The sequence below is a fragment of the Athalia rosae genome, chromosome 6 (assembly GCF_917208135.1).
Source record: "Athalia rosae chromosome 6, iyAthRosa1.1, whole genome shotgun sequence".
Classification (NCBI taxonomy): domain Eukaryota; kingdom Metazoa; phylum Arthropoda; class Insecta; order Hymenoptera; family Athaliidae; genus Athalia; species Athalia rosae.
The window spans coordinates 7214565-7233656 of record NC_064031.1 but is presented as its reverse complement, the minus strand read 5'-3'; the positions used below and the strand labels follow the sequence as shown (position 1 = coordinate 7233656).

At 38.6% G+C, this 19092-nt stretch overlaps 1 protein-coding gene across 6 annotated transcripts in view; it reads left to right on the top strand.

Moving 5' to 3' along the window:
* Positions 1 to 19092, top strand: part of LOC105692985 (spectrin beta chain, non-erythrocytic 1) — a 37148-nt gene that overhangs the window by 10375 nt on the left and 7681 nt on the right. For 5 of the 6 annotated variants that reach the window (XM_048656601.1, XM_012412581.3, XM_048656602.1 and 2 more), the window contains 9 exons: positions 9332 to 9557; positions 9645 to 9922; positions 10071 to 11691; positions 11782 to 14125; positions 14196 to 14481; positions 15585 to 15803; positions 15872 to 16314; positions 16663 to 16716; positions 16976 to 18812. In XM_048656601.1, coding sequence (XP_048512558.1) covers positions 9332 to 9557; positions 9645 to 9922; positions 10071 to 11691; positions 11782 to 14125; positions 14196 to 14481; positions 15585 to 15803; positions 15872 to 16314; positions 16663 to 16716; positions 16976 to 18812 — 7308 coding nt within the window. The remainder of the gene's footprint in view (positions 1 to 9331; positions 9558 to 9644; positions 9923 to 10070; positions 11692 to 11781; positions 14126 to 14195; positions 14482 to 15584; positions 15804 to 15871; positions 16315 to 16662; positions 16717 to 16975; positions 18813 to 19092) is intronic. The other variant, XM_048656598.1, reaches the window with a different exon arrangement.

Genomic DNA, 19092 nt, shown 5'->3' with positions numbered 1-19092 from the left:
AAAAATCGATAATGTCTGTAGAATTGCGGCTCTTGGTTCAAAGGAAGATAAGATAAATTCACCGATTCGATTAATCAGTGGCGAAATATTTATACAGTAATGTGCGTAATGAGAGAATCAAAAACAAAAAAAGGAAAAATTCGTTTATATTTCGTAGAGGCGAAAAATGAGGATGTACATTATAACATTTTGCGCCGCTTTTCAAATTAGGTTAGGTTAGGTAGGGAACTATGCAAAACGGAAAAAGAGCAGAAAAGAAAATAGTACTTAAAACGGAGGATAAGGGGGATAGTTGTTTCTTTTTTTCCTGTTTTTTTTAACGCCGTACATCACCTCTCGCAATTATACCCGGGACATAAACGCGTAACGATTTACCGTGGCCGAGCATATGAGCCACAATATTCACGCGTAAAAATTTTTTCAACTCTTATGAATGGGGAAACCTCACGCCGCGAATTTATCCTTGTACCGCATATACATATGTATATATACATATATGTATGTATATTGGGATGAGCTTCCTCCGACTCTGACTGCGTAATATTTTTTATTACAGCATACAGTACATTCCCATTCATATACTAGAAAAAGTATAACAGTACATAACCCGCATTAATACATATTTGCCAGAGAATAGATTTATGAGGTATCTTAAAAATAAAAAAACCAGAAGCAATTTCCCCTTTTTTCTCCTCCGACTTTGAGAATAAGGATCGAGCGCAACGACCTGCGGAACTTAACTATATACATCTACATCTATTTTGTACCTCTCGGGCATTACGAATCAGTGAAGCGTGATGCACTTGGTAAATAATGCACGACCGAATGAAACCAGCCAACCTTCTCTTCTTCTCTCCTTCTATTCTCTCAGTTTACTTACCTTACCTTATATATTCTTGAAAGTTTATAACGTTACGTTACCTTGTCTTGCCTTGAATGCATTCTGTAAACAACATGCTAGTGCTGCGTACTCTAGAAAAGTGTACAGTTATACTATAAGCAATGCACATGCACTTTTTTACAGTCGCAATTCCAAGGCCCCCCTTATTGCATTTTCATTATTGCTGTAGGCATGTCTGTAATACATATACCCTATAGGCCCATACCATATGAGAAACCGAAGAACCGATATGGCAGTTCAATTTCCTTTTTCCTTTTTATACTACGATTTTCTTATTTTTCTAAATCCGTTGCGGTTTAACGGGATCTTTCGGTTGCTAATATCTTTTCGGAGGGTTGCAACGCTTCGCTTTACACATTAATCCGTAATCGAGGTGATTCAAGTCTCCATCTTCTGCTTGTCTATCGATATTCTTATTTATTCATTCATTTATTTATTTTATTTATTTTTCTCTTCTACTTTTGGGATTCGCGGATGTTCGTCTACATATCAAGGTGGATGAATATAGATACAACTATACTATGTACACGGAGACTATATCGAGACCATGGTGATGTAAATAAGTTATAAAAACGAGAAAAAAAAATAAATAAATATAAAAATAAAACGTACGTGTACCGAGAAAGTCGCACATAATTACGTACAACGTACGTATGACGCTTGAGCCGGACTAATTTTCTTGTGTTATTTGTATTACAAATCGTGTAGGATATTACGAAAATTACGGTTCTCTCCAAATGTATTCAACAATATAGGTGCATATTTAGCAAGAGGATATATTTATAACGAAACTTTCTGAAAATAGGGTATATGCATTTTCTTTGCTTTACCCCATCAATTGAACATTCCTTCAACAAATACCTTTACCGACAATCGTCGTTTGTACCGATAAATGTCTACCCTGCGTAGTTAAGCGATTAAATTTTCACATTTTATTCGTTATCTCTTATTCTTCATACTCTCTTTGTTCGTCTGCTGTGCAAAATCGTTACACGGATACTAGCTTATAATTACATACGTAGTAATTAATTATTCAGTAATAGAAGGCGAGTCAGTCTAGCCGTTGATCGTTATGTGTATAATATTATATAACATACATGCACACGTACCTATTATGTGCACGTAACGTTTATTCTTATACAATTAGATCATTATATGAATTAACGATTATCCATAGAAAACAAAAGAAAAACAAAATTGCCTTCTCTATTCGTCACGTCGATAACGTCCAATTATTAACTGAAAAAATTTGCTTTCCATGGTTGTGGCAGTGCCCTTTAAACTTCATAAGCGGGCGAGTTGGGGGGGGGGGGGGAGGTTTTATTATTTCCTCGGAAGTCGAGAGGTGAAGGTCGCGTAGACCAAGAAAGGAATAGTTGCGCGTGACCAGGAGAGAAGCATCCCGCGATCATGAATAATTAACGGTAAAGGAGTGACGAATACTTAACAGCCTCTGTAGGGGAAAAAAAATATTTCCATAACAACGGAATACGTGCAAATAGATATTATATCATTAAAAAAAAAAAAAAAACATTAAAAAAGGCGATAACGCGTGGGGGTGCTTCCATAGCAAAAAGCTCTCCTCAAGTTTGGTAGAAAAAAAGAAACAAAAGTATACTGACGTTGTTCTGTTAGCTGCTGCACTATAAGATATTTGGTGAAGCGGGAGGGGGGCTACGTTTACCCGACCCGAACCGCACATAGTGCTGCACCGTAGGTAAACCCAAAAGTAAAGGAATGCACCCTCCGTCGTAGTTATGAAAGAATCCGTTTGAATTCTTGGAAACTCGGCTCTAGGTTACGTATTCTGAAGGAGATTGCAGGACCCTGTGGCGGAGGGAGGGGACCAATGTAAGAATAAAATGAAATGTTTCTCACAATTAGGGCTCTCGCGATTTTATTAACTTTTCCATTTTGATATCATGTAATTGTAATTATCGGTAATCTTGTATTGAATCTTTGGTTGTGCTCTTGGCAGGTCCATAAATTTTCACGTTGAATTTTCTTCTTTTACTGCTGAGATGCAGTATCGTGCAACGCGCTCGGTGTTGTGAGCGGAGAATATGGGAGAGATAAGGAGGAAGAAATGGAAAATAAGAAAAAAAAAAAATAGAAAAAGAAAATAAGGAGAGATGCACTCATCGACCGCGATATCACGGAAGAGTAAGAAAGGATAGAAATAAAGAGAGAACGATTAAGAGAGACAAAGGTCACTGACCGAGAGCGGAGCCTGCAGACCGCGAGTCTCGCTCACATAGTCCCGATGCATGGATTCCCTCCTCGTGTGGGTCCAGCGGGCCGAGATTCATCTCGCTTACTTTTTTCAATTCTTTTATTTATTTACTTATTTAGTTATTTAGTTATTAGTAATCCTAATTATAATCTTAATTTCTCTCTCAATTTTCAACGACCTGTAAACGAACTTCTGAGGTTCGAGCAAATTTGGAAAACTAGGGAGATTTTGGAAAGAGCAATCAGATCTTCGATAAAGGCCCGTCTTCAGAGATTCGAAACATTTCTTGTTCTATATTCGTTTCAATAGATGAATTTCTAGCGAAAAGAGTATGTACAACTCGACAAATTTGCATATTGCGAGTACGCATACACAACAGTTTTAAGTTGTATATGTAGAAACGGGGCGCCATTTTTTTTTTTTTTTTCTGCTCCCTTACAGCTTTACAGTGACTGCACAATGTAACAGATATAGATATAGAAAATGTGGAGTAAAAAAGATAAAGAACTGTTGACCTACGTTAGCTAATTCTATGGCTTCTTTTACGGGTTCAAATATAGTATACGCGGTGGCCTGAAGCCTTTTACGGACACAACCCGCGGCACCAAGTAGTAAGCGTGGTGGTTATCGTTCAACGTTCATTTTAAACGGTGTAAATTCCTCCGTACGTATAATAAACGATTTCGAAATACCGCAGTTATAACGATCCGCATTCACGCATATCCATTTTCATGTCCGAAGTGCATGAGAAAATTGAAATATTTCAAAAACTCCTCGTCAAAATCGCTTTCGGCTCTCTTGACCTATTTCTATTTTTAATTATAATTCCGCTTATAGCTATACGTATATGTATTCATATATGCGGATAGTTTCACACGACTTTAGATATTTATTTTGCAAACGATCTTTACGATTTTCATTTCAACACTTGACGGTGCATTTGCACTACATCTAACATGCATATCTTCCTTTCATTGAGGCTCGTAATGTGGAAAAATTTTAATGCGATATAAATCTCCAGTTCACGACATTTTCTTGCGTGTGAATTACACCGTCTGCGGACTGACGTATGTGTAGTATATGAACACATAGCCACTTCACTTGGGTATGTATCTTATATGAATAGAGAAATTCCTTAAGGCTTCGTCCGTGTATTCTGCGAGATTACGCAATACGACACTCCTTGCAAGTCTCTTTTTCTTCTTCTTCTTCTTCATTTTTTTCATCAGTTTGATTTGTTTCTTTTTCCATTTCTTCGTTCGTACATTTATATTTTTTTCTGCTTCTATAGATACGTACGTGAGTAGAATTTAAAAGAGCAACCGCGTTTGCTACAGAACTAGAATTTTTTCTCGTTTCATATACCATATTATGGAAATGAACATAAATTCGCATTTTTTGTTTCGCTCTTCGTCAAAGGTTTTCGGGCTATATTCCGTGGAAAGAAACAAACAGGGTTAACAAAAATAACAATCTAACGGTCGTCAGGATAAAGAAGAATAACGATGTGAATTAAACAAGCGACGTCTCGGATCCGGTGTCCGAAAATTCATTGATCGTTTATCGATCTTGCTTCCATTTACATATACTTTTAATGTACGTATAATACATGTATTGTCAGATACACATAGGTACATCTTACTAGATATGCGACGATGTTTTTTTACGGATCGTTCGTTATGACTCAACTATACTCCCAATGATTTACTGTATTTGCATTCGATTTTTTATTACGTCATTTATCTATTTGTTCTACTTTGAATGACAATTGTAAATTCCGCAACGATATCGATAAAATGAAACTGATAACAGCGACGAGGACTTTGGAAAGGATACCGATAACGTTTATAATATCTATTTCTTCCTTTTTCTTTTAGCTGTATCTTACAATTAATCGTTCCGAGTCGAACGAGCGCGACTAATTCTTGCAATTAATTGCACAGGCGATGGGAAAATCGAATGATGATTCACGTTAAATACGTCGAATAGCGGAATGGCATATCTTTGTGGCGCAGTGATCAAATGTGATTTGTAACTTTAGGTTATTATTGTATAAATGACATAAGTATATCCTGAGATTATAGGTATTGAGGTGGTCCTTAACAGGGTATTTTCGAATTCTCATGCTCCCAGGGGCTTAAACGATTTTTCGTCGTTCAAATCTTTTGAACCTTTTTCGTTTTACCGAGCCCACGAAAATCATCCACCATTCAAGAAATGCTGCTTTAATATCGCGCCCAAAGCTGAGAAAATAATGAAAATTTATCATTAGGTGGCGGTCGGGTAGCAAAGGCCACTAGGTGTGACAAGAAGCCCGGCGCGCCCGCCGGCGTGGGACAATCAGAATTCGATTTTACCCTCCTTGAGGACAGGTCTGGTGTGTATCGCACACGAGTAGGTTTTTAGAGGTTTTTTGCCGATGCTGCACAAGCACTTTTCTTCATACTAGGCGTGCCTGCTAAATTGTATACCTATACGTTCGGCGTACTTCGTACTTACATACGTAAATACGTCAGCTGACACGTCTGCAATACTTGTGCGCGGCACGTCCTTGGCAGAAATATTACAGTTAACTTACCTTATATGCCCACCTACCGGCTTGTATAGCAGTCGGTACATACACACACATATAAGTACACCTCTGTGTATCATTATACAGTCAATGTGCCATTTTAATTTTATCTGATCGATGTTGTATATACATACATATATGGTATAAAATTAACGATACATATGATACCATTACCAGTATTACTAGGTGATGGGAGTATTCATTTATGTTAGTAGGTATGATGACTCGTATGTATACTCACAATCAGTAATACCCATGTAGGTTAACGTACACACATACGCATAGGTATTACTCGACTCGATCGAAGGATCAACGTATTTTTCGAATCAAGATTCGATCCGTGATTCAATTCCGGTCACTCGAGGTCACGTGCTCCGCGGTGCTCCTGGATTATTCGAGTTCATTCTCTAAGAGAAATATTAACTGCTGTTACTCCAGCTGCATTATACTCGCTATTAGCACTGGTTAAAAGGTCACTCGAATTCAATTCAATTATTCGAATATTATATCGTGTTATATTTCATGGGTTAGATAAACGGGACTTAATTGAGTGATATTCACTATTTATCAATCAGCAATCTTGAACTTTGACCCTTTCGCGGTTTGTTGAATCTGAGGGATTTTATAGAATAATTATATTATCTATACATTCTTAGATTAGAAGGTTTGAAAAATCTATAGCTGCACAACTTCAGCTGAATAGCCGATTTTGGTTATTTTCTCTCTCGCGGTGTTTGGTTTCTTGCTGCATCGGTTGTGCACTAAAATGTAATAGCGGTTTATTTCACGACTCCTGAATATGTTTGAATGGAACAATAAAATACAGGTACTTCTGGAGCCGTTGGGTACTACAATAAGACATAAGTCGCAACTCAATACTCCTCCGGTCAGCGCCGTATTTTTCTTTTTTTCGTTTCCAAATTTGTAAACAATCTCATCAATTCAAACCACGAAATCCACAAGAAAATCAAAAGAATCTAATACACCGACAGTAATATCGTTATAACGCGTTGTTATGTTCCTAATTTTAATGAATTCCCCATAAATATTCATTATTTGATATAAAAAAGAAACACGACATATTTGTCGATCTTTGATGCAAATTGTCTTCCGTGAACATCGTTTTATGTACTCGGCGAACATACATACCTAACCTATATCAAACCGGAGCGAAGTGTGACAGAATGAATATTATAATCCTCTTAATGTGTTGGTTTGATAAAATTAATGTGTAATCGATCGCCCGCTAAGACATTCAATAATCGAACGATTTTTTAAAACTTTGGCGAACTTTACGTGAAAATTTCTCGATTCTCGTTTTCCCCCCCTCTGCGATCGGTTTCTTTGGATCCTCGAGCGGAATTTAACTGTAATCATCTACACCTTGCGTGCGTATAACAGTACAAGATTATACAGCATTCACTTTGCTGTGCAGCTCAGGGTTCATTCATTATTCATGCTATTGCTCAAAAGTACGATTTCTACGTGACTAAATGCACTATTGAACACTACATACGTAACTGTCACACATGCGAGCGATGTGCATAAAGTTAGCCCCGCCTTTTTTGATAGAATAAAAAACTATTAGTGTGCTGAATTGTATTCAGTGTGCACTACTTCGTACCGTAAGAAAAAAACTTTTCTTCCACTTGGTTCGCAAATTTTATAGAGACAAATGATTTTTATGATCGAAACTATAGCCCCGCCTTTTCAGATGAAATGAAAAATAAATTGCCCGCTGCATTGTTCTCGATGTGTGCTACGTTGTGCCGCATTAATTCTTCTTTTTTTTCTTTTACTCAGTCATAGAATTCATCGAAATAGAACAATTTCACCATAGAAATCAGCCTCGCCATTTTTAATCATATAAAAAATAATATTCGAATTGTTCTCGGAGCGAAAAATTTCACTTATGCAAATTCGTTCTTTCATTCGTAATTACCCGTCTTTTCGTAAAATTTCAAATTCCAAATTAACTTTGGCTCAAGTCAGATTAGAGGATTGAAAATTCGACATGCTACCGAAGTATCGAATAACTTGGTTACATTAATGCTAAAAATGTTTATCAAACAAATCGAATACGCAAATTGAGCTATGCTAATAGTATTATTGAGATCAGTCCTGGTTATAATTAACAGTGACATAATGATTGCGTAATTATACATACGATACGGATGAGACTTGTGTAAAGTGAATTGGTCAAAGAAAACTTCGAACTTTTACGAAAAGCTAGCCTCGCCGTTCCTGAGTTTTTTAGAACTATAGCGTATGAATGCACATGTGTACGTGAATTTTGGCAGTATCATTAGCGTTCGATGACTTCTGCTTTGTAGTATTCGTAAAATAGTACCCATCTTTCAAACATATTTATGAAAGCAGTGCATCGACCAATGGACCCGATTCTAAACCTACCGCGATAAGCACTTACTGCACCCGCGAGTGCATATTTTTTTACACGATGAATTTTGTAGGTGAAAAAAAGGAAAAATCATTCATGCGACACGAAGTAGCACACACATCGAACACAATGCGGCACACTAATCGTTTTTCATTTTATCAAAAAATGGGGGCTACCTTTATGCGCATACATGAGTATACATATGTGTGAGGTATCATCATTGACGTAGAAAAATTGAACCGCGATCAATTTGTGTTAGTTTTATTTTTTATTGATGGTTTCGGAGAAATAATTCTTATTTTGTGACTCGGGATTAATTTCTAGCTCGAATATATGAATCACCGATCGTAATGACGATTTGACGTAGATGTTATTTGAAGGGTAAAATTGGGATTGAATTTTAGAGGGGAAAAAAATCTATACCTATATACGAAATGTGTACGGAAAAAATTTTTCTCGAATGTCCTTGATCGGTAACAACACGATAATAATCCAACGGCATTCCATTCCTTCGAAACAACTTTACACACACGTGACAAAGACGAACAGCTGCGGCTGCTGTTGCTGTTGCTGTTGGTGTGCCCCTTTAAACAAAACGATTTTCTCGGTTTATTGTAAAGAATCTAGTTTAGTTAGAAATAAGAATTGCTAGTGAAACAAATATTCAGTTGCTGGTGCTTTCTCTCCATGTGAAAATTGTGGAAGGAAGACCCCCCTCGCAATTTACCTTTGAACTCTTACGTTGAATACGTAACGAACCCATCCACGCTACACGACTCTCCCCATGTCTGTATTTTGTAGGAATTTTTCTCAGAATTTCTTTCCTCAGTTTTCTCAGAATTTTCAGACTAATTCGAAGAATCGACAATGAAATGCCCTTCAAATTTTGATAATTGAAGATTGTTGGCTTACGTTTGATCGATTGAGATCGTTGTTATATATATATATTTTTTTTTTACTTATGGAATGTTAACAAGCAAAAAGCTCTCCGTCATCCAACTTTCTCAGTCGATGATATCTGTTCGATATATTATTCGAGTGATTGATTGTAGCGGTGGTATAATTATTATCTTGAAAATACATGATAGGCTGTTACGATAACTGATTTACCGTAGAAATACTTCTTGCTATTTGAATAAAATATATATTTCTACGAATTATTATCATTCTGGCAATTCGTGCGAATTCGACGGTTTTTTATGCATTTTTCATTTGTCACTTAATCAGGTGCGTCTGGAAAGTATTGGAGCGGAGGATATCGTAGATGGAAATCCGAGGCTGATTCTGGGTCTCATTTGGACTATAATTTTGAGATTTCAAATCCAAGAAATCGAAATTGACGTTGACGAGGAGAATGAAAGCAGCGAAAAGAAATCTGCCAAAGATGCGTTGTTGTTGTGGTGTCAAAGAAAAACTAATGGATATCCGGGAGTCAATATTCAGGATTTTACCGGTATAGTGTTATTCTCGCGTGAAGTTAGTGGTTTTTAATCGCTAGGTGAATTTTAATGGTCATTTATCGTTTTCATCCTTCTTCAAGGATCCTGGAGAAGCGGTCTTGGCTTCAATGCTCTCATTCACGCTCATAGACCAGATTTGGTCGACTGGTCCGAATTACAGCAAAACAAACACATTGACAATCTTAACAGTGCCTTTGACGTGGCTAATGCAGAGTTGGGAATCCCACGGCTCTTGGATGCTGAAGATGTGGATACTGCAAGACCCGATGAAAAGTCGATCATCACATACGTCGCCTCGTATTATCACACTTTTGCCAGGATGAAGAATGAAATCAAAAGTGGAAAGAGAATTGCAAATGTAAGTGAATTCTTGGTATCTATATTATTATATTATTGGTAGAGCTCCGATCACCGTGATAACATTCTTATCTTTCGGGGTTGCGAGCCGTGGGGAGATAGAAACTGGTATTTGTTCGTTCCATTGACTCTTCTTTTATTTTCGACAGATCGTAGGCCAAATGATGGATGCAGACAAAATGAAAGTCCACTATGAAAAGTTAACTTCTGATTTATTAGAATGGATAAAAGCCAAGATCAATGTTCTCGAAGATCGGAACTTCCCAAATTCCTTAGAGGGTATACAGGGCGAACTATTATCGTTTAAACAGTACAGAACAGTTGAGAAGCCGCCGAAATATAAGGAAAGATCGGAAATAGAAGCACTGTACTTCCACATAAACACTCAATTAAAATCTCTCAATCAACCGGCTTTTACACCGCAAGAGGGGCAGCTAGTACACGATATAGAACGCAATTGGGTAGAGTTAGAGCGAGCTGAACACAGGCGGGAGGTTGCACTGAGAACTGAATTGCTCAGACAAGAAAGACTGGAACAGCTCAACTATAAATTTGAGAAAAAAAGTGTTTTGAGAGAAGGATATTTGAAGGAAATGATACAAGTATTGTCCGATCCAAGGTACGGTAGCAATCTTGCTCAAGTGGATGCCACAGTGAAAAAGCATGAAGCCATTAGTGCTGACATACTTGCTAGAGAAGAACGCTTCCATGATTTGACGAATATGTCAGAAGAATTAGTCAGAGAGAACTATCATGGGATGGAACGAGTGAAGGCAAGGGAGCAGGAGGTCTTACAAAGGTGGAAGGAACTCCTCGCTCTCCTCGATCATCATAAATTGAATTTGGCAGCTCTGTGCTCACTCATGAGTATGATGAGAGAGATCGATGCAACCTTGGCTACGATTCAAGAACTGCAGTTGAATTTCCAGAGCACAGATGTTGGCCCGCATTTACTGGGGGTCGAAGACTTACTGCAGAAGCATAGCCTGCAAGAATTACAAGTGACAGCTTTGGGAGAAACTCAAAGGAGGCTCGGACGCCAAGCGGCTCAGCACTTGGTCGAACCTACCAGCAAAGAAGCTCCTCTGCTGCAACAGAAACTCGACCATTTAAATCAAGCTTATGACGAGTTGGAGGAAAATAGTAAAGAGCGTAAAGCTCGGTTGGAAGATGCAAGGAATTTTTATCATTTCTTACAAGATCACGAAGATGAGGAGTCTTGGCTTGTAGAAAAACAGAGAATTTGTAAAGCTGGGATATCCGCCAAAGACCTCCGTGCTGTTATATCTCTGCAACAGAAGCACAAAGGTCTCAAAGATGAAATGAAAGCGAGAAGACCGAAATCTGAGCAGCTCTGCGACGCTGGAAGTAAGTTGATTGCTGAAAATCATCCTTTATCTTTGGAGATTCAAAATCGCATCGATTCGTTACAAGAACATTGGAAGGTACTCGAAGAGTTGGCTGCTCTCAGGAAAAAACAATTGGACGATGCAGCGGAAGCATATCAGTTTTATACCGACGCTAATGAAGCTGATTCTTGGCTTAACGAAAAAATGGCATTAGTTGCTTCTCAAGATTATGGAGTCGACGAGCCTAGTGCCCAAGCACTTCTTCAGAGGCATAAAGATCTCCAAGGCGAACTCAATGCGTACAAGGGAGATGTACAGTCATTGAACACTCAAGCTGATAAGTTAATCAAAGCTGGAATTTCAACTCTCGAGCTATCCGCAGATCCGGAACCTGTGGCTGAATTAGAACAAGAGGAATGGGGTAAGCTGATAATTTCTATGTCTCATAACTTTTGGCAAGCTTGAAAATTTAGCAAATATTTACAAACTGAAATTTATGTTTGTTTCTCAGGTAAAGAAGTTCGTTTGGTACCGCAAGACGAGTGGGTCGATGAAATAGTCGAACGTTTAGAGTCACGAACTGTTTTGGAAGATCGATTAGTGCCGCAAGTGAGAAGTTTATATCCATTTAATGGGCAAGGAATGCACATGGTGAAAGGCGAAATAATGTTCTTATTGAATAAGACGAATCCAGATTGGTGGAGTGTGAGGAAAGCTGATGGTACCGACGGCTTTGTACCAGCAAATTATGTCCGTGAAATCGAACCAAAAGTCATTCAGGTACAAGTGAAAAGACCTGAAAAAGTCAAGACTACTCAGCGGGTCAAGAAAACTAAAATGGTGAAGCAGGTGGTTCCTGTTCGCCGAGTTAAATCTATAAAGTCGGCTGTAAAACCAATCAAACGAAAAGCTGTTGATGATAGCGATAGTGTTGAAAAACGACAGAAGAAAATCAACAATACCTATAACGAGCTGCAGGAATTAGCTGCTAAGCGTCATGCATTATTGGAAGACGCGATAAGACTATACGGATTTTATCGGGAATGCGACGATTTTGAGAAATGGATCAAAGATAAGGAGAAAATGCTGCGAGCTGATGATTCTGGAGATAATGTTGAGACTGCAAAAAGGAAGTACGAAAAATTTTTAACAGATTTATCTGCCTCCGGAAAACGCGTGGAAGCGATAGATTTCGCAGTTGAGGATTTTGTTGATCAAGGACACAGTCAGTTAGACAAAGTAAAAAAGAGACAAAAACATATTCACCAACTTTGGGAACATCTGAATTGGCTCAAAACTCAGAAAGAAAAAAGTTTGGAAGGTGCTTCGAGTGTCGAATTATTCAATAGAACTTGTGACGAAGCTCATGATTGGATGCTGGAAAAAATGACACAGCTGGACACTGCTGAGCTTGGACCCGATCTAAAAACAGTACAAGCCTTGCAGCGAAGACATCAGCACCTCGAAAGAGAATTGGCTCCGGTTGAAGAGAAGGTCCGCAGAGTGAATCTGCTGGCTAATAGCGTTAAGAATTCGTATCCTAATGAACTCAACAACGTTAATTCTCGTCAAAACGAAATTAGAGATCTCTGGCATAAAGTTCAAGCAAAAGCGAAAGAACGTAGATCGCGGTTGGAAGATGCCGTTGGTCAGCAGATTTTTATGAACAGTTCGAAGAATCTCATTAATTGGGTTGCCGATGTACAAGACGCCATGAAAGCCGAAGAACCAGTTAGAGATGTCGCAACTGCTGAAAAACTCCGAAAACAACACCACGAGCTTGGAGAAGAAATTAAAGCAAGAGAGGACGAATTTAGAGAAGTCGAGGAACTCGGTAATCAACTTCTACAACGTAATCCAGGGCTCACAGAAGTTCGCGAAAGATTAGACAAGTTGAATGGCTTACATCAAGCGGTACTAACTAATTGGAGTGCCAAGACGGAGTGGTTGCGACAATGCCTGGAGCTACAACAATTCAATCGTGAAGCTGATCAAATCGAAGCAACAAGCAGTTCTCACGAAGCCTTTTTGGAATTCACGGAATTGGGAGAAACACTTGATGATGTTGAGGCTCTGTTGAAACGACATGAGAAATTTGAAAATACACTCCAAGCACAAGATGACCGACTTAAAGCATTCAGCGATACCGCAGATAAACTCATTGTACATAATCACTACGACAAAGATTACATTAACGATCGGCGAAACCAAGTATTAGCTCGAAGGGCAGCTGTTAAAGATGCAGCTCAACAGCGCCGTGCTGCTCTAAATGCTTCGGAACATTTTCAGCAATTTTCTGCCGAAGTCGACGATCTCCGATGTTGGCTTGGCGATAAAATGAAAACTGCGTCTGATGAGAGTTACAGAGACTTGAATAATTTGGAACGTAAACTACAGAAACATGAAGCGTTTGAGCGAGAACTCAGAGCCAACGAAGGCCAACTACGAGCGGTAAATAAAGCTGGCAAGGCTCTGATTTCTGAGGAAAATTACAGGTCAAATGATGTAGCTGAAACCCTCAAGGATTTAAATGATCAGTGGGATCATTTAGTCGCGCTTTCTTTAGACAAGGGACGTAGATTGAGACAGGCAGCTGCCCAACATGGCTATAATCGTACCATGGAAGACGCTCGTTTAAAACTCGAAGAAATTCAAAACTCTTTACAAAGTACCCAAGTTGGGAGCGATCTCAGAAGCTGCAAAGATTTGTTAAAAAAACACCAAACCGTAGAAAATGACATGAGTCAGTGGGAGCAAAAGGTCGGTGGTCTAGTAGCAATGGGTGAAGAGATGGCTCATGAAGGGCACTTTGACGCTGCCAATATTTTAAAGGACAGTCAGGCCACTCAAAAAAAGTAAGTATGCCTTTGAAGGGATGAATTGCGATCTCGTGTAGCACATATATCAATAGTTCGATATTTTTAGATTCCATAGTCTGAAAGAACCTGCTCAAAAGCGTCGAGAAGCCTTAGAAGAGAGTCTTAGATTCCACAAGTTTGGATTCGAACTTGATGCCGAATTGCAGTGGATCAAGGATCATTTGCCTCAGGCATCTTCTATGACATTGGGGCAAAATCTATATCAAGCTCAATCGCTTCATAAAAAGCACAAGAAATTAGAGGCAGAAATAGCTGGCCACCAGCCAATGATTGATAAAACTTTAGCATCTGGGGCCTCGTTAATAGAGCAAATTCACCCAGAAAGAAAAAAGGTAGTTTGATTATTATTGATATACTTAACCGATCGATTTTCTACTTATCTCCATTTGAAAATCTCTTGATGAAAAAAGTACATGCACACTGTTGAATATGCGAGAACCATAAGAATTTGTGATTTTTGCATAGCTGGAGCACCGTCACGATTTATGGGTCCGTCGAGGTAAGATGGACAAAGTTGCATGGAGAATAACACAGTGTGTTCAGTTGTGTGTTTAATTTAGTTAACTGATTCTTAATGATAATGAAACGTGTGTAGTCGCAGGAATTCCGACCACGCAGCATGCAGTTTAAACAAATTTCAACTGACAAAATGTTTTCGCAATTTTCCAACCCTTTTTCCATTTAAAAATTCAAGTTTTTATTTCAAGATGCATAATTTTTAGTTTGACCTTATTAATTCTCAACTTTTTATTGAAACGAGCGTGACCTATGTGAAGTCGGCCCCCCATGATTAGAAAACAAAAAAAATGAAACTTGTTCCGGATTGTTGTGATTGTTTTAAACATTGTTCCAAAAGCCTAAGGATATTGGATATGGAGGTCTATTGGAGTGTATGTGAAGTTAGTGCGTTTCAGTAATGCTGCAAAAAATGAACGGGAGAAGTTTTGTTCAGGTCATTTACCCTGCTAAACTAATAATGTTAGGGAGAAATGGAGCCAGTCCGAGAGGTTTTTCGACTTGTTTTTGGCCAAATTTTGGAGTCGAGACATTGGGCTTCTGGAACCATGTTCAGAATAACTATAATCTGGAACAACTTTGAATAAAAATTTCCAAATAATGTGAAGAGACTAGATCCAAATCATTTTTTGATGGTTTTTAGCCCAATTTCGGACGTAAGATTTTGGGTTTTTTGAAACAATGTTCAGAACAACTAGAACAATCTGGAACTCTAGTCAAAAGAATTCCAAAAAAAGTAGGGGGCCAACTTCACATAGGTATGAGCGTGTTATTTTTTCAGGCACAGTTCTCTTCTCGCAAAATTATCATGATGCTTTGAGTGTTAAAATATTTGATGAACTTATATATCATTCGCAAAGCATTAATCTTGATTAATTATACCATATGAGATATAATGATTTTTATGATTTTTCAACAGATTCAAGAGCTATGCGAAGAATTAGAGGTAGCTTGGAAGGACTTGCAAGGTAATGCAGAGATCCGAAGCCGGGCATTAGACTTGTCATTGAAAGCTCAAGAATTTTTCTTCGAGGCTGGAGAAGTCGAGAGCTGGCTTGGAGAAAAGAACGACGTCCTAAGTTCAACCGACTATGGCAGGGATAGAGATGCCGCTACTAAATTACTTACAAAGCATAAGGTGAGTCCAAAAAGTTATCACAACATTTCATTCCAATAATTCGTTACAAATAATCCGTTCACTTTCAGGCTGTAGACTTGGAGTTGGATACGTATAATGGGATCGTAACTGAAATGGGTCACACTGCAACTGCAATGGTGAATGCCAAACATCCAGACAGTAAAGCTATAGCTAGTAAGCAGCAATCAATTGCTCAGCAAATACGAGCACTTCAGAGGCTGGCAACATCCAGACAACAGCGACTCATGGAAAGCATGTATCGCCATGAATATTTCTTAGAAAGTACAGAATTAGAGCAATGGATCAAAGAACAGGAACAGGCAGCTGCGTCAGAAGATTATGGACAAGATTACGAACATTTATTGATACTACAAACCAAATTTGACGATTTTAAACACAGAATCGAAGCTGGCTCGGAAAGGTTCAATCAGTGCGAAGAGCTTGCAAAAAAATTAATTGCCAACGAAAGTCCTTATATTCAAGATATCGAAAAACGTCAAGAACAACTTGGGTAAGCTGTAGTACATATCATACAGTATTGACCAATTAGCACAAAAATTCAGGTATTATTTTCTAACGGTAGTCTAACATCTGAAGCTGGTCTCCTGCCTGTACTATATTATAACAATATTCTCCTCTTACTTTTTTCTATTGTTTGATTCTTGGTTTTTAACTGACTGATTTACGTATTATCTTCATACTTGATAATGTATATGTAGTGCACTAATTTTTCAGCCTTCTATTGTTAAAAAAATTATTATTCGCTTGAGTACCTGTCTATGCTGAATTGATTATATAGATTGATCGTAATTTCTGGTGATGGTGATTAACCACCTCTGTAAATAAAAATTCAATCTAGACCAAGCAAGTACGACCCAGTACAAGAGGTTTTAAGGAGGCACGAAGTCATACGGTGAGTTTCAACCCCGTAAAAAGTGTAATTGTCCCATGTGTACTTTAATCTCGCAGTTTGGCATCGAAGCATCGTTTCACTATCCCAATTAATTTCCAATTGAGTATTTTTATTCTTTTTAGACTTATTTGCATTAATTTTGCCGCTTTTCATTAACTTTGCCAATTTTCCACTGCAACTCACAGATTTCGCGATGACGACAATCAAAATTAATGTCGGATCACAGATTCATTTTGATATTTGGTATATTCAAATATAGAGAATCCTGGCAACACCTCCTCGGTCTGATGCAACATCGCGAGCAACGCTTGCAAGCAGCTGGAGAGATACATCGTTTTCACCGAGATGTGGCCGAGGCGTTATCACGCATTCAAGAGAAAGACGCCGCTCTACCAGAGGACCTTGGCCGTGACCTAAACTCAGTTCTTGCTTTAATTAGACGACACGAAGGATTTGAAAACGATCTGGTTGCTCTGGAAGCGCAATTGCAGGTTTTAGTCGACGATGCATCGAGACTACAAGGCTTATATCCTGGAAATAATGCGGCACACATCGATCAGCAGCAAAAATTTGTCGTTGCCAATTGGGAAGCCCTACAAGAAAGGTCTGCTCATCGTCGAGACCAACTTCAAGCCAGCTGCGATCTGCAACGGTTCCTTACACAGGTCCGAGACCTAATGAGTTGGGCAGCTGGATTACGTGCCACAATGTCAACTGAAGATAAAGTACGAGATGCAGCTAGTGCACAAACTCTTAAGGCTGAGCACGAAGCTTTGAAAGGAGAGATTGAAGCAAGGGAAGATAGCTTCAGTGCAGTTTTAGATCTTGGAGAAGCTATGGTGCAAACTGGACATTACGCTGCATCCGAAGTCGAGGAAAAATGCAATCAGTTATTAGAAGAACGTCAGAAATTACATACCGCTTGGCAACAGAAGAAAGTCCATTTGGATCAATTAATAGATTTACATTTCTTTTTGAGAGATGCTAAACAAATTGATAATTTGTCTGCAACGCAGGAAGCTGCCTTGAGCGGGGAAAATTTCGGTATCTCTGTTGAGGAAGTGGACGGCCAAGTTAAAAAACACAACGAATTCGAAAAATTGTTAGTTACGCAGGAAGAGAAGTTGAGTGCTCTGCAAGAACATGGCGGCAAATTGTTATCGCAAAATCATTTTGACTCTCCTACAATTTCTGTTAGACTTGACGAGGTTGTTCAAAAGCGGAGTAGAGTTCGTGACCTTTGCAATGTAAGGAAGCGAAAATTGGAAGCCAGTCTTCTTCACGCGCAATTTGTGAGAGACGTTGGAGAAGCTGAATCTTGGATCGGTGAGAAGCAAAAAAAACTTGAAGCAGAAGCATCAAAGGGCGACGTTTCTAGTCTTGAAGAAAAGATTAAAAAATTGCAGAAGCATCAAGCTTTTCAAGCTGAATTGGCAGCTAATCAAAGTAGAATTGAAGAAATCAAGGGGAAGGGGGAAACTTTGGTCAATCAAAAACATCCGGCTACTCCAGAAATTCGTGAACAGCTGGATCATTTACTTGCATCTTGGAGAAAGTTGCTCCTGGAATCTGAAAATCGTGGGCGTGGCCTTGAAGAAGCACAGGATATTCTGGAGTTTAATAATCAAGTTGAAAAAATTGAGGCGTGGATTAGAGATAAGGAAATGATGGTTCAGGCTGGTGACACCGGTAAAGATTACGAACATTGTTTGAGTCTCCAAAGAAAATTGGACGACGTTGACAGCGATATGAGAGTGGATGACTCTAGAATAAAGTCTATTAATGCGCTGGCTGATAAACTTATCAAGCAAGGGCGGGACAACGAATCAAAGGCCGTTCAACAACGTCGTGACAATTTCAATAACAAATGGAAGGGTTTACAAGGTGCTCTAAGTGGGTACAGAGAAACACTGGCTGGAGCATTGGAAATTCATCTATTTAACCGAGATGTAGATGATACTAGTCAACGAGTTGCTGAGAAAGCAATTGCAATGAACACCACTGACGTGGGTAAGGATCTTACTGCTGTTGAGCAACTGCAACGAAAGCAAGAGGCTTTGGAACGAGACATGACTGCAATAAACGAAAAATTGAAGGTATGTTCAATTCAGAAAAATACGCTAGTTATTTCACCAGATCAAATCATTTCGCTTCATTTTATTGATTCGTTCTGACTATATCTGAACAGCAGTTCAAATATACAGAGAATTCTTGTTGTCTAAAACAGATTATATTTTGTATCAACTAAAAGAAGGCCAAATAGAAGGCTCTAGTAACACCAATTCAATAGTAGCCTTGCCACAGCTATTTTTAGCAACTCATTTCAGTCCATCTGGTCGATCTGAGTTTTAACATCTCTTCTCCAGTTAAGGTCCA